Raw genomic sequence first — 13,774 nt, 5'->3', positions numbered from 1 at the left:
AGTATATTACGGCAGCTAACTTTACTCATCTTAACTGATACAGGGATTTTTCTGGAAAGTATAGCCATGATTAACATTCTAGTTAGAAAAAAACCCATTGAATAACTATCTTTCATCATCTTCCTAAGGCATTTATAGAGACCTATGCAGGGAAATCTCCTCTTTCAGCTGCATATCTTAACTTCCATGGCAGGGTTGAAATACTGTACCATTTATTTAGTTACTGTATAGTAAGTATTTATTACATCTTAGGTACTAATCTTTATTTTCTAAAAAGCTTGTAAAGTTTGGCATTATTTTCATTATTCTATGGATGAAAAATTTGAGGTACAGAGAACTCACAAGGCTAGTAAAAAACAGAACTGAGATTTGAACTTGATTTGCCTCTTTTTTGGCTTAAAACAGTAGCAATTTAGTTTTTCACAGTTCTGGAGCTTACAAGTCCAAAATCAAGGTGTTAGCAGGGTTGGTTCCTACTGGAAGCTTTGAGGGAGAGTCTGTTCCATGCTTCTCCCCTAGCTTCTTGTGGTTTCCCATAATCCTTGGCATTCCTGGATTTGCAGAGGTACTGCTCCTCTACCTCTGTCTTCACATGGCATTCTCCCCTGTGAGTGTCTGTGTCCCTGTTTTCTCTTCTTATAAGGACACCAGTCATACTGGTAATCCAGTATGGACTCCTCTTAACTTCGTTACATCTTCAAAGACCCTATTTCCAAATAAGGTCACTTTCACAGGTATCAGGAGTTAGAACCTCAACATATCCTTTTTGGGGGGACACAATGCAACCCACAACAGGGATGTTTGGGCTGTTACAAGGACTAGGGGCACAACTGGCATTTAGAGTAGGAGCCAGAGGTGCTAACTACATGACTCCTAGCTAGGAGCCCACACTCTAATCTGAGAGCTTTAACTTCTACTGAAATGGGAAAAGCCAAAAAGAGAGACAAAGGAAGACAAAGAAAGCCTACTCTCCCAACCACAGGAGCTGAAACTAGTTATAAATCAGAAGTGCTGTGCCCCAGGGTTATAGGTTCACTGTGGGAGCCTGACATTAGCTCTGTATCCTTCTCTCGGATCTATACTCTTCTTCTGGGAGGCCTGGAAAAGTCCACACTTATTCCCAAAGCTACTAGGGATACAATGCTGCCAATTTTTGCCCTCTGGTAACATAATAGGTATTGAGAGGCCTAATTTGATTCTTCACTTTAAAAATGTCTGCACTGGTAGTCCAGAGGAAAATTATGTTTAATCCCAGAAAACAATTTTAAAGGCATTTTTCTTATTTTTGAAAAAACAAGGAGCTTAAAGATCCTACAGTCTAACGTCTTTCCTTGAGAAAAGATTATGTTCCATTTGTTTGGAGAAAAAGAAGAATTGAGCTCTGGCCAGGAATAAAATGAGGAGTACCTATGAGTGAGTACTTATGATTTTAATTTCAGAATGATGACCTGCTGTCTGATGACTCAAAGCATTTTCAGAAACCTGGTCAAGATGATTCTCTTACTTCCTAGGAAAGCAGAATGACTTACTTCATACACATCTTCAGTCATTTTTTTCCCAATGCTAATTTTAATTTTTAAAAGTAAAATTAATAATACTAACAGATTTCATCTTTTCAGTCCTTTATAACTTTCTGAGAATGTTCATTTGGAGGAAGAAATGAGGAATTTATTTTAAAGTCTATTTTGTCTGATATGAATATTGCTACTCCAGTTTTTTTTGATTTCCATTTGCATGGAATACCTTTCTCCATCCTCTCACTTTCAGTCTGTATGTGTTCCTAGACCTGAAGTGAGTCCCTCGTAGACAGCATATCTATGGGTCTTGTTTTTTGTATCCATTCAGCCAGTCTATGTCTTTTGGTTGGAGCATTTAATCCATTTACATTTAAGGTAATTATTGATATGTATGTTGCTATTGTTATTTTCTTAATTTTTTTTATAGGTCTTTTTCTTCCCTTCCTCTTTTGTTCTCTGCTCTTGTGTTTCTTGCCTAGAGAAGTTCCTTTAGTGTTTGTTGTAAACTGGTTTGGTAGTGCTGAATTCTCTTAGCTTTTGCTTGTCTGGAAAGCTTTTGACTTTTCCACTGAATCTGAATGAGAGCCATGCTGGGTAGAGCAGAGGAGTTTAAATGATGTGCTTTTCAAGAACCTAGAAATAAAGGAATAAGTCACATCCTGAGAGCTTAACTTGTAAAATCTTCACACAATGAGTGAGCTTAGTTAGAAGTCACAAACTCAAATGCTAAATGGGTCAGATCAGTACAAAACCTGGAAGAAGCCATCAATAGGGAGTGGTGGGGTTTGGGACAAATTGGGAAGTGTATGCACCATGTAAAGTGGTAGGTTTTTCTCAGTTCTCATTGATTCTGCTGTGGCAAGTTCTTCAAATTTTTCAAAAGGAACTATGAAAATGTATTTTCACATGGACTATCTCAATTTTAAAATGTTAAGAGTTTATTCATATATTTTAAAAATTGGTGAAAACCAAACAGAATATTTTTATGGGTTGCTAATTTGCAACATTTGAGGTAGGCCATTGGAAGTAATAATGCAAATGAATATAAATGAGTGACTAGAGAGTTTGTGAAACACTCTAAAATGCCAAGATGAGGGTAATCTCAGGATCCAGGAAGGACAGGAATGTGACTCCATTTTAAGAAGCCGAAACTATTACTGGCATTGGGACCTCTTCTGGAGAAAGTCAGTGTGTCCAGATAGGGGAAAAACAAGGGTAGCTGAGGAAAAACAAGGGCCTAAGAACACAAATTGGGTAGTTTCATCTAATGTAGATATTAGAAAGGTATCCTGACATGGGATAAGAATGATTAATCAAGCAGAAAAAAAATAGTTCTTGCTCCCCTCTTTTGTTCATTTAACAATTATTAATTGCATTCTTTTAATGTTCTCGGGATTTTGCTAGCTGTACTGATTCCCATGCTCAAACAACATATGGTGATTAATTTGGTTTCCCAAGTTTCCTGACAGAGGAATAATGTGATGGTCATTATAAAATAATATTCACTACCATATACCTGTATTTTCACATACTAGCTTATGCACTGGTGTTTGCAGAGTTTAGAAGAGTCTGTATCCCCAGGTCAGATTAGCTCTGGGTATTCCAACAGTGTTTCTGAACTGGTATTGCCTAGGAGACACCATGGATCATGGCAGTTTCTCCAGGGAACCACAATTCTCTGAGGCCTTGTCTGAGCGTATGCTTCCCTTCTATAAGAAGCCATTAAACTGCAGCAGGCTGAGGACTTTCGCTTCCACTCATGAGGATTAACTACTACAATATAAGAAATAGCTGTTATCAGCACTGGACAAGAGACAGTGCAAACCTGTGACACCGAGAGGAAAGAAATAAATGAGGTGGGCCCTAGGAGCATACCAACTCATTGCTTCTAGGCAGTTCCCAGGATACAGTTCAGGCAGGGAGAAGAAAAACAGGGCCTAGTGGTCTTACTGAGCTGGGGAGACAGAGATTGAGTAGGGAGGGTGAGTTGGCAATTATCTATGGGGCAGAACACCAGGAAGGAAGGAGCTGTACTAAAAGAAAGCTGCAATATCAGCAACAAGGTCCCCTCTACTCTTGACATGCATAGGGTGAAACTACATGAGGCTGCTTGGTAGCTAAACAATCCTCAGAGTTCACAGAGGGCCAGAAGTAGTTCACAATCCCACTAGTCAGAATGCAGAGTACTATAATACATAGGTATTATAAGAGGCCTAATACAGGTGATGCCTTAGTTGTGGACTATTGTAAGTCTCTGGACTTACAATAAACAAGCTAAACACAAGTTTCAAAAGGATCAAACAGGGCTGCAAGTTAGTTAACTGCATGCCTGAACAAAGTCCAGCACTAAAGAAACACAACAAAACCCCAAAACTCAACACTTTCCAGCACTGAATAAAAAATTACCAGGAATGCAAATTAGCAGGAAAATAAAACCTATAACTAAGAGAAAATTCAATCAATCTCAGACTGACAGCCTAGAAATGATAGAGCAAGGATGACAAAACAACTACAGTTGGCCCTTGAACAATGTGGGGGTTAGGGGTGCCAACCCCCATGCAGTTGAAAAATTCACATATAACTTTATAGTAGGCCTTCCGTATCAGCAGTTCCACATCTGTGGATTCAACCAATTGCTGATCATATAGTACTGCAGTACATATTTATTGAAAAAAAATCTGCATATAAGTGGACCTGTGCAGTTCAAATCTGTGCTGTTCAAGAATCAACTGTATTATAAATATGCTTCATATGTCAAGAAGGTAGATAAAAACGTGAACACAATGGGGAAAGTGATAAAATATACAAAAAGATCCAATTGATTAAAATCTGAGATGAAAAATACAAGACAGGAAAAGAAAAATACACTGGATAGGATTAACAGAAGATTAGCTTTTTCAGAAGAAAAGATCAGTGAACCTGAAGACAGATCAACAGAAACAATATAAAAAGGAGCCTGGAGAACACAAAGACTAAAAAGAATGAAAAAGGGTAACCAAAGTATAAGTAACCTGTAGGACAATATTCAGCGGTCTAACATACATGTAATTGGAGTACTAGACAATATGATTCTGGAAAATTTTCTAAGAACATGCAAGACCTGTACATTGGAAATTACATAACATTGCTTAAAGAAATTAAATAAATGAAAAGCTAAATGACATTCATGGGTAGAAATATTTGATAGTAGGTCTTCAGTATTCCCAAACTGATTTATTGATTCAACTAAATCACAATCAAATATCAGCATTTTTGGAGGGTAAAAATTGACAAGTTAATTCTAAAATTTATATGGAAATGCAAAGGACCTAAAGCAGACCAAACAATTTTTTAAAAGAGGAAGATTTCAAAGCTTACTATTATGCTATAATAATCAACACAGTGTTATTACATAAAAGTACACATATAGATCAAACAGAAAAAAATTTCACATATAGACCTATACATGGCCAACTGATTTTCAACCAAAATATGCCAAGAAAATTCAAGGAAGAAAAGGATAATCTTTCAGCAAGTAGTACTGGAACAACTGGATATCCATATATGCAAAAAAAATGGATCTGACCCTTACCTTACACTATATACAAAAATCAACTTGAAATAACTCATGGACCTAAATATATGTTCTAAAACTACAAGCTCTCTAGAAAAAAATCTTAGGGACCTTGAGTTTGGCAAAGATTTCTTAAAAAAACAAAAATCACAAAATAAAAGAAAAAATTAAATTGGAATATATCAAAAGTAAAAACTCTTGCCTTTTATTTATTTTTCATTTTAAACTTTTTATTTATTTATTTATTTGTTTATTTATTTATTTATTGGCCATGGCACAAGGCATGTGGGATCTTAGTTCCCCAACTAGGGATCAAACCTGTGCCCCCTGCAGTTGGAAGCATGAGGTCCTAACCACGGGACTGCCAGTGAATTCCAAGCACTTGCTTTTTATTTTTATTCTTATTTTTTATTTTATTTTTTTAACACCTTTATTGGAGTATAATTGCTTTACGATGGTGTGTTAGTTTCTGCTTTATAACAAAGTGAATCAGTTATACATATACATATGTTCCCATATCTCTTTCCTCTTGCGTCTCCCTCCCTCCCACCCTCCCTACCCCACCCCTCTAGGTGGTCACAAAGCACCGAGCTGATCTCCCTGCAAGCGCTTGCTTTTTAAAAGATACCATTAAGAACATAAAAATGAAAGCCACGAACTGGGAAAAATATTTGCAAACATAGTATGCTAAAGGACTTCTCGGATTATATAAATAACTCTTTTAACTTAAAAATAAGAAGACAAACAACCCAATAACAAATGGGCATTTGAACAAACACTTCACTAAAGATGTGCAGATTGCAAACAAGCTCACGGAAAGATGTTCAACATCACTAGTCATCAGGGAAATGCAAATTAAAACCACAATGGGATAACACTATGTACCCACTAGGATGACTAAAATTATAAAGACTAATAATTTCAGGTGTTTGTGAGGATGTGGAACACCTGGAGCTCTCATATAATGCTACTGGGAATGCACAACGGCACAGCTACTTCAGAAAACAATTTTTTATAAAGTTAGACATTCCCTTATTCTATGATCCAGCAATGCCACTCCTAATTATTTTCCCAGGAGAAATAAATACAAAGACTTTTATGCAAATGTGCAAAAAATTTTTATAATAGCCGTTAAGTCTCAGCTGTATTCATAATAGCTAAAAACTGGATTGAATCCAAATGTTTATCAACATTTGGGTAAACAAATGGATAAAATGAATAAACAAATTTTGGTATATTTCAGGCAATGGAATACTATAAAGAACAAACTACCAACATATGCAACAATATAAATGAATCTCAACAGCTTTAATCTTAGTGGAAGAAGCCAGAAACAAAATGCTAAATACTGAAAGACTCTATTTGTATGCAATTCTAGAACAGAGTAAACTATAGTGATAGAAAGCACGTTTGAGGTTGCCAAGGCGCTTATTTCAGAGGCTTGAAGAAACTTTCTGGAAAATGAAAATGTTCTATGTCATCATTACAGTGACGGTTACATGACTATATATGTTTGACATAACGTCAAAATGTACACTTAAAATCACTGGATTTTATTTTATGTGAATTATACCTAACTAAAACTGATAAAAATGTCCTATCATCCTATCACCCAGAGGACACCACCATTAATATAATATAAAATACCTTTGTTTAGCTCACAGGAAACATTTTGACCAGGCCCAACTGTGAATGGCTGCAAGTAAGAAGAAATTAACACATCCCCTTCCAGAGTCTGTCCAGAACTAGGAAATATCTACAATGACTTATAGCCTTTTTTATTCTTCCTCCTCACCTCCCCCCTCTTTGTTCTACAAAAGAAACTAGCATCGAAATCCAGGCAAGATAGTTCTTTGGGACACCAGTCCACCATCTTCTCAGTCTTCTGGCTTTTTGAATAAAGTCACTATTCTTTGCCCCAGTATATCATCTCTCGATTTATTGGCCTGTCATGCAGTGAGCAGTAGGACTTTGGACTCGGTGACGCTTCTATACCTGAAATCACACTTTATTTGTATGCTTTGTATCCTATATTAAAAAAAGTTAAATATAGCTTTGTGTTACATTATTATATGCTTGGAAAGATGATTTTTAATGGCTACTTATAATTTCCTTAACCATTCTATTGTTGGATATTTAGGTTATTTCCAATTTTTGTCTGTCACAAACAACTAAAGCAAGGAAAATATATTTATGTATATGTTTATGTTTATATATGTTTATAATGTATTTGTTTTTTAAAAAATTTATTTATCTTTACTTATTTGTGACTGCGTTGGGTCTTTGTTGCTGTGCACGGGCTTTCTCTAGTTGCAGTGAGCGGAGCCTACTCTTCGTTGCAGTACGTGGGCGTCTCATTGTGGTGGCTTCTCTTGTTGCACAGCATGGGCTCTAGGCATGTGGGCTTCAGTAGTTGTGGCACGTGGGCTCAGTAGTTGTGGCTCGTAGGCTCTAGAGCACAGGCTCAGTAGTTGTGGTGCACAGGCTTAGTTGCTCCGTGGCATGTGGGATCTTCCCTGACCAGGGCTCGAACCCATGTCCCCTGCATTGGCAGGCGGATTCTTAACCACTGAGCCACCAGGGAAGCCCAATATATATTTTTTTATTCTGTAATTAAGATCTTCCCTGACACACAATTCTGCATGATGTTTTAACTGAGCACTGGAACAGCCTTCTTAGTGGCTACCTGCTACCTATTGGTCCCCACTTTCACCCCTCCCCACACTGTTGCCACAGCTGCTTCCCAAACACAACTGATGATGTCACTCCCCAGTTTACAACTTCAGCTGGCTTTCTGCTGCCTACAGGGTGAAGCCATGGTTCTCTGTTGTGGTACAGATGTTGTGTGATAAACAGAACTCAGGCTTCAACATATACTCTTTTACGGCTGAATTGTGTCCCCCCTGCAAAAAAATATGTTGGTGTCCTAAGCTCCAACCTCAGAATGTCACCTTATTTGGAAATAAAATAACTGCAGATTAACTAGTTGAGTTCATACTGGAGTAAGGTGGGCCCTTAATCTAATATGATTCGTGTACTTATATAAGAAGACCACCATGTGAAGACAACAGAGACACGAGGAGAATGCAGGTGAAGATGGGGGGCAGAGATTGGAGCCATGTTCTCTCCAAGCCAAGGAATGCCAAGGTTTGCTGGCCAGCACAAGAATCTAAGAGAGACACATGGGACAGATTCCCACACAGGGTCTCCCAAAGGAACCAACACTGTTGACACCTTGATTTCGGACATCTAGTCTCCAGAACTGTGAAAGGATAACTTTCTGGGGTTTTAAGCCACCCAGTTTGTGGTATATTGTTCCAGCACCCCCTAGGAAACCAGGACACATTCTATGTCCCTAGCACATGTAATGTCTAAGCATTCCTTTTCAGAGTTTTGCTCACACTGTTCTCAGCTCAGAATGTTATTCATACCTCCCCCAACTCCATTTATTTGCCTGGCAAATTTAAGACTTGGTTCCAATATCTATTCTTGGGTAAAAGCTTTTCTGCTTTTCCTTTTTGCCTCAGGAAGTTGGCTGCATGGACCCTCACTGTATCTTTATAAATTGGACTTAACACCTAGCATTATAATTACCAACTTCTGAAAGCAGAGATCACACCTTACTCATTTTTTAGGTATGCCCAGTGCCAAGGGACAGTGAATATGCACTGTCTGCTGAGTAATGAAATCTTATAACATCCTATAGGAGGTGAATGCCACAGTGGACATACTTCAGAATGACTCCGGAGTTTGGCAGACGAAATCTGGTTTAAAATCCAGACTCCATCACTTACCAGCTGCTGGGTAATCTTAGGTAAGTTGCATAACCTCTCTGAGCCTGAATATCCTCATCTATAAGATGGAGATAGGAATTTCTTCCTGGTGGGTTATGAGAAATTGATGAGGTATCATATGTGACTGCACCTACACACCTAGTAGGCATTTAGTAAATGTATACATTTTCATTTTCTGAATATACAATCACCGTTTTTCATTGGATATATAGATAAGATTATGAAAATTAGTGTAAATATCTAAAAACAAAAGGCAAATTATTATAAAATTTATTTTCAAAAAATGAGACATACTTCGTTCTTAAATTACTGATGGGACCATATGCAGAATCTTTGAATTTGCATTTAAACAACCACAATCTTGTGATTTTGATTGGAAAGCTCTGAGGACCTCGATTTGTTTGTTTACTGGGGATAATTTAATTTTTGGCAACACTTGAAAGAGGAAAAAAAAAAGAAAAAAAGAAAACAGAAACAAAGAACAGCGAGATAATATGCTTCCTGGCAAGTCTCTGCCAGTATCAAACTCCCTAATGACTCATTTTTTTTCCCCTAGGGAGAGAGCTAATTTAGACCATAATTGTCTGTCCCTTGAATCTTTCTGAACCAAAATGATCATTGACGAAAGAGCCACTCTGATTCAAGCCCTAGGCTCACAGAATAGTCCCTAGGAGGCCCTGCATCACACGAGTGTGAACAGGAACAAAGGTGGTGGAGTTCTGTCAAGATTTCTAACCCCACACAAAGGCCCTTCCAGCAACTACAGACTGTTTCCAAATGGAGCCTTATTGTTTCTCTGGTGAACATACAAAGCATAAGGCAACAAAACAGACACACCAACACCATCCCTTCTGAGGACTTGTAAACCCCTTAGATCTGTTCTCATCATCTCCATACCTAGCAATTTCCCGAAAATAAAGTGCATTTGTTTTCCTAAATGTTGTAACTTGTCAGCTGTAAAGGATGATCCTGAGACCATTAAACCGAGCTCCGTTAGAACTGATACATGTTTATACTGGGCTCGGGACAAGTGTAACAGTCTTTTATTTTAAAGTTCAGATCCGTGAAACAGAAGCAAACAGGATTACAGACAGCACATGGTCCTAGCAGTGGAGTGGAGGAGCTAAAAGCTTGTCTAGTTTAACTCTTGGCTTTACCACTTTTTTCTAGCTACTGCCTCCATTTTCTCATCTATCACATGGGAAAAGTAATATTCCCTTCCTCAAAGGTTGCTATACAGATTAACTGAGATGATACTGAACAATGCTTAATATAGTAAGCCCTCAATAAGTGTATGCTATTATTCTAATTATCACTGTTATTGGCTATTCTAGATTTCTGCAAAAGGCAAAGCCCTATCTACAAAGAAACACCTGGGGTAAATGATTCTTTTTCTCAAACTGGGAACAATACAAGATTTAAGTAATAAGTTGTCTACGAAGACAAAGCAATTCTGAAAATGAATTATTCCAGGCTTGCGTTGCCTGGAATGGCCCTAAAATGTTCCCTTTGTTCAAAGGTTATTACAAAACATCTATCAGCTTCTTACTGAGTGCCCTCCGAGGAACAAGGACTGTCAGATCTCCAGTCTACCTACTTGCAACGTCCATGCTCCAGGCAATCACTACCAGTCCACTGAGGTTGGCAGAGACAAAATAATAAAGTCTGTCTGTTATCCCCAGTATAAGACATTCCAACTTGCAAGAAAGGGATGCCATCCACTTTACAATGGTGGTACTGGGTGAGGGGTGGAGATGACAACCTCTACCTTATAGACTATTATCATTCTACCAGAATTTTACTTCTGGGTAACTGTGGGAGAAGAAAATATTATTTCAGCCAAAGTATATGTAAAATTGGTGGAACACTGAAATGGATAAGGGAGTTTTGTGTGTTAATTCTTCTGAATACCACTCTCTCTACAGAAGTATTAACCTATTACACAGTAGACCAGTAGCCCAAAACAGAGCTTCCCAATATGTATGCCAGGAATGGATTATAGGTCTGCCAGAGGTGATAATCCCATCAGTTTTGGGGGAGGCTAAGGTTCTTAGGGCAGTATTATCCCTGGCCATGAGCAGGTTCCTTCATGGACATCAGCATGCTGTGCAAATATTATCATTTCCTATGTGTCATGACTTGAAAAAGTTTGGGAACCACTGATTTAGGAAATGAATACATTTTCCAGAGTCTCCTCATTTGTGATCATGGCAAAGTTGAAGTACTGGATGTCTTATTATATTTCATGATCATGGTTACCAATACTAATATGTTCTAGAAAAGCCAGATACACATTCTTGACCTGAGAGGTCATTCCTGTAACCAAAACTCTATTATGGTTACCTTCCTTTGTTTGCAAGAGATGCAGTAAGGGGTAGCATAAATAGCGAGGGCTTTCCCAAGGTCCACCAAGGGAGGCAGAAATCCCATGGGAATTAAAAGACTGGACCTATTCAGACAGGATACGGAAGCCAGCAGCTTGAGAGACTACAGCCACAAGACACCCTGGGTCTTCACCCTGATACTCCACTAATAACATGACTTGGCCACATTCTTTCTTTGCTTCTCTTGGGGGATTGTCTTGCATTTTCTCTCAGATGGCTACCAGTTGGCTTCTGTACCCTCTATTCTAATTTTTTCTACTAGTTCTTTGCTTCTGCTTATTTCTAGGTTCAATTTCTCATAAACTCAACCTGCTCATAATTCCTCCTGGTCCCCAATTCTACCTGCTGGTCAATCTCAATCTCCCTCTCTCCCTTCCTCCCTCCCGTTTCTTCCCTCTCTGCATCTTTCAGTGCCTGTTTCTACCGCTAACTCTCTTGTGTCGCTCCACATTTGCCAATCCACATTCTTAAGAATAAGACTCTGGGTGGCATTGCCAGCTCCTGTTTGGGCAGAACCTTCTCTCATGACGCTCACCAACCTATGGTTTGACTATTCTTGGGACAAATGCCCACTGGGTGAAAAGGGGCTGGAGTCATAGGGTTCAAAAATTTTTCTTCAACAGAGCTGCGGTGGGTGGGACAACTTGCTTTTGAAGAGCTCGAGGTAAAGAAGACATAACATACTTAGAACAAACCTCCCAAAGAAAACAAGGTTTTATATTTCTACATGCCAAAGAGACCATTTAAACATATTTATTGTCTTCTAAAGAAACTCTTTTGGTAATTTTCTTCTCTTTCTCTTCTTTTTTCCCAATCCATACATTTATCCATCCACCCATCTAATGAATATTAATATCTCTGTCTTAAAAAGAAATGCATAAGGTTTTCCATGACCATAATAGTCCTTGAGGACCATGAATCTATTAGGGGAGAAAAATTGTGTATGCAAATCATTATCAGTGCCCAAAGAATGGCATAAACCAAATGGTATGGAAATTCAAAGGAGGAAGACATCTTCTGGCTGGAGAAGATGCCACTTCAGCTAGGCCCTGAAAGATGGCAAAGATTCTGATATTCATTCCATACATAAGGAACAACATGAACCTAAGCTTGAGTTAGTAGAGTTCTATAACCTCAAAATTCAGATTTTGGCTTTTTAAGTTCTAGAAAAAATGCATAATCATTGTCAAAAAATTCAAACCAAACGGAAAATATGTAGTGTAAAAGGCCTGACTCTCATCACTGTCTACCTACCCTTCCGCGAAAGGTAACCTCCTCTCCAAAGGTAACCGCCATTCATCGTTTATTATGTATTTGTCCTGACTCTTTTCTATACTATTAAATTAGAGCTCTATAATTATTTGACTAGGAAGATATTATTAAACCCATTTTACCAAAAAGTGGGTTAAGTAACTTCTTTGGGCTAAGGAATTCTTTAAGTGAATGTTCCATCATACCTTGTTATTATAGGGCTATTGGCTTGAAGTGATTTAGAAGGACTCAATTCAGTATTGTGAGTAGATCTTGTTTATGAGGAGTCATTTTGACCAGAACTGGAAGAAGCCTAGAGGTGGGTGCTCACATATTAGATGAAAAGATTCTACTCACAACAGAAAGTCCTATATATACTGAGATGGGTATTCAGGTGTCAGCAGACCTTTTGGTATACCATAGGCTTTATTTTTGTCTCCAACAGAAGGTGAATTTTACTCCAATAATGGAATGCTGATGAAACTGTTGAAGGCTTAAGAGAAATAAGACATGTTCTCCTCTACAACATCACTTTTAAAATAAACCAAATGAATTATTTATCGACTTGTGTCTAATACAACAGACAACTGAATTTACTCAAGCTTCTTCCTCTCATATCCAAAATCAGACTTTAAAGGAACATATCATAGAGCAGATAATGGGAACAAGTTATACGAATGTAGAACACTTACCCCAGACTGCCATGAAAACAGCAAAGAAGACAGTGGCTCCATTGTCAAAAAGGTGGGTTACCTGGGAACATTATGAGTCACAGTTAAACTAATTTCCTATATATAATATTGCAATTCACGTTTTTTTTTTTCACGTTCTGTAAAAATAGCTCTGACAATGCAATGAATTTGACAGGGTTTCTTTGGGGGATATTCCTTTTGGACCATAAGAAAGAAGGGATTTTTTCTGTGAAATAGTTTGGATATAGAAGGAGAATTTGTTCCATTTATGTGGCTATCACTTAGTTGAGCATTTATCAGCAGCCCCAATGGTGCTGTTAAGAATTTCCTTTCGCACACTATAAAAACTAATACACATGCATATCTCATGTGGATAGATTTATATTTAAGACCAGGTAGGGGGCTTCCCTGGTGGCACAGTGGTTAAGAATCCACCTACCAATGCAGGGGACACGGGTTCGAGCCCTGGTCCGGGAATATCCCACATGCCGCGGAACAACTAAGCCCGTGCGCCGCAACTACTGAGCCTGCACTCTAGAGCCCACAAGCCACAACTACTGAGCCCACGTGCCACAACTACTGA

General features: G+C 38.3%; 1 protein-coding gene across 5 annotated transcripts in view; it reads right to left on the bottom strand.

Moving 5' to 3' along the window:
• Positions 1-13,774, bottom strand: part of ANO4 (anoctamin 4) — a 450,544-nt gene that overhangs the window by 83,505 nt on the left and 353,265 nt on the right. For all 5 annotated transcript variants that reach the window (XM_067697681.1, XM_067697682.1, XM_067697683.1 and 2 more), the window contains one exon: positions 13,192-13,252. In XM_067697681.1, the coding sequence (XP_067553782.1) occupies positions 13,192-13,252 (61 nt within the window). The remainder of the gene's footprint in view (positions 1-13,191; positions 13,253-13,774) is intronic.

This window comes from Pseudorca crassidens, chromosome 11 (assembly GCF_039906515.1).
Source record: "Pseudorca crassidens isolate mPseCra1 chromosome 11, mPseCra1.hap1, whole genome shotgun sequence".
NCBI classification, from domain to species: domain Eukaryota; kingdom Metazoa; phylum Chordata; class Mammalia; order Artiodactyla; family Delphinidae; genus Pseudorca; species Pseudorca crassidens.
Note: the sequence above shows the minus strand (reverse complement) of the source record. Positions and strands in the feature narration are given on the sequence as shown.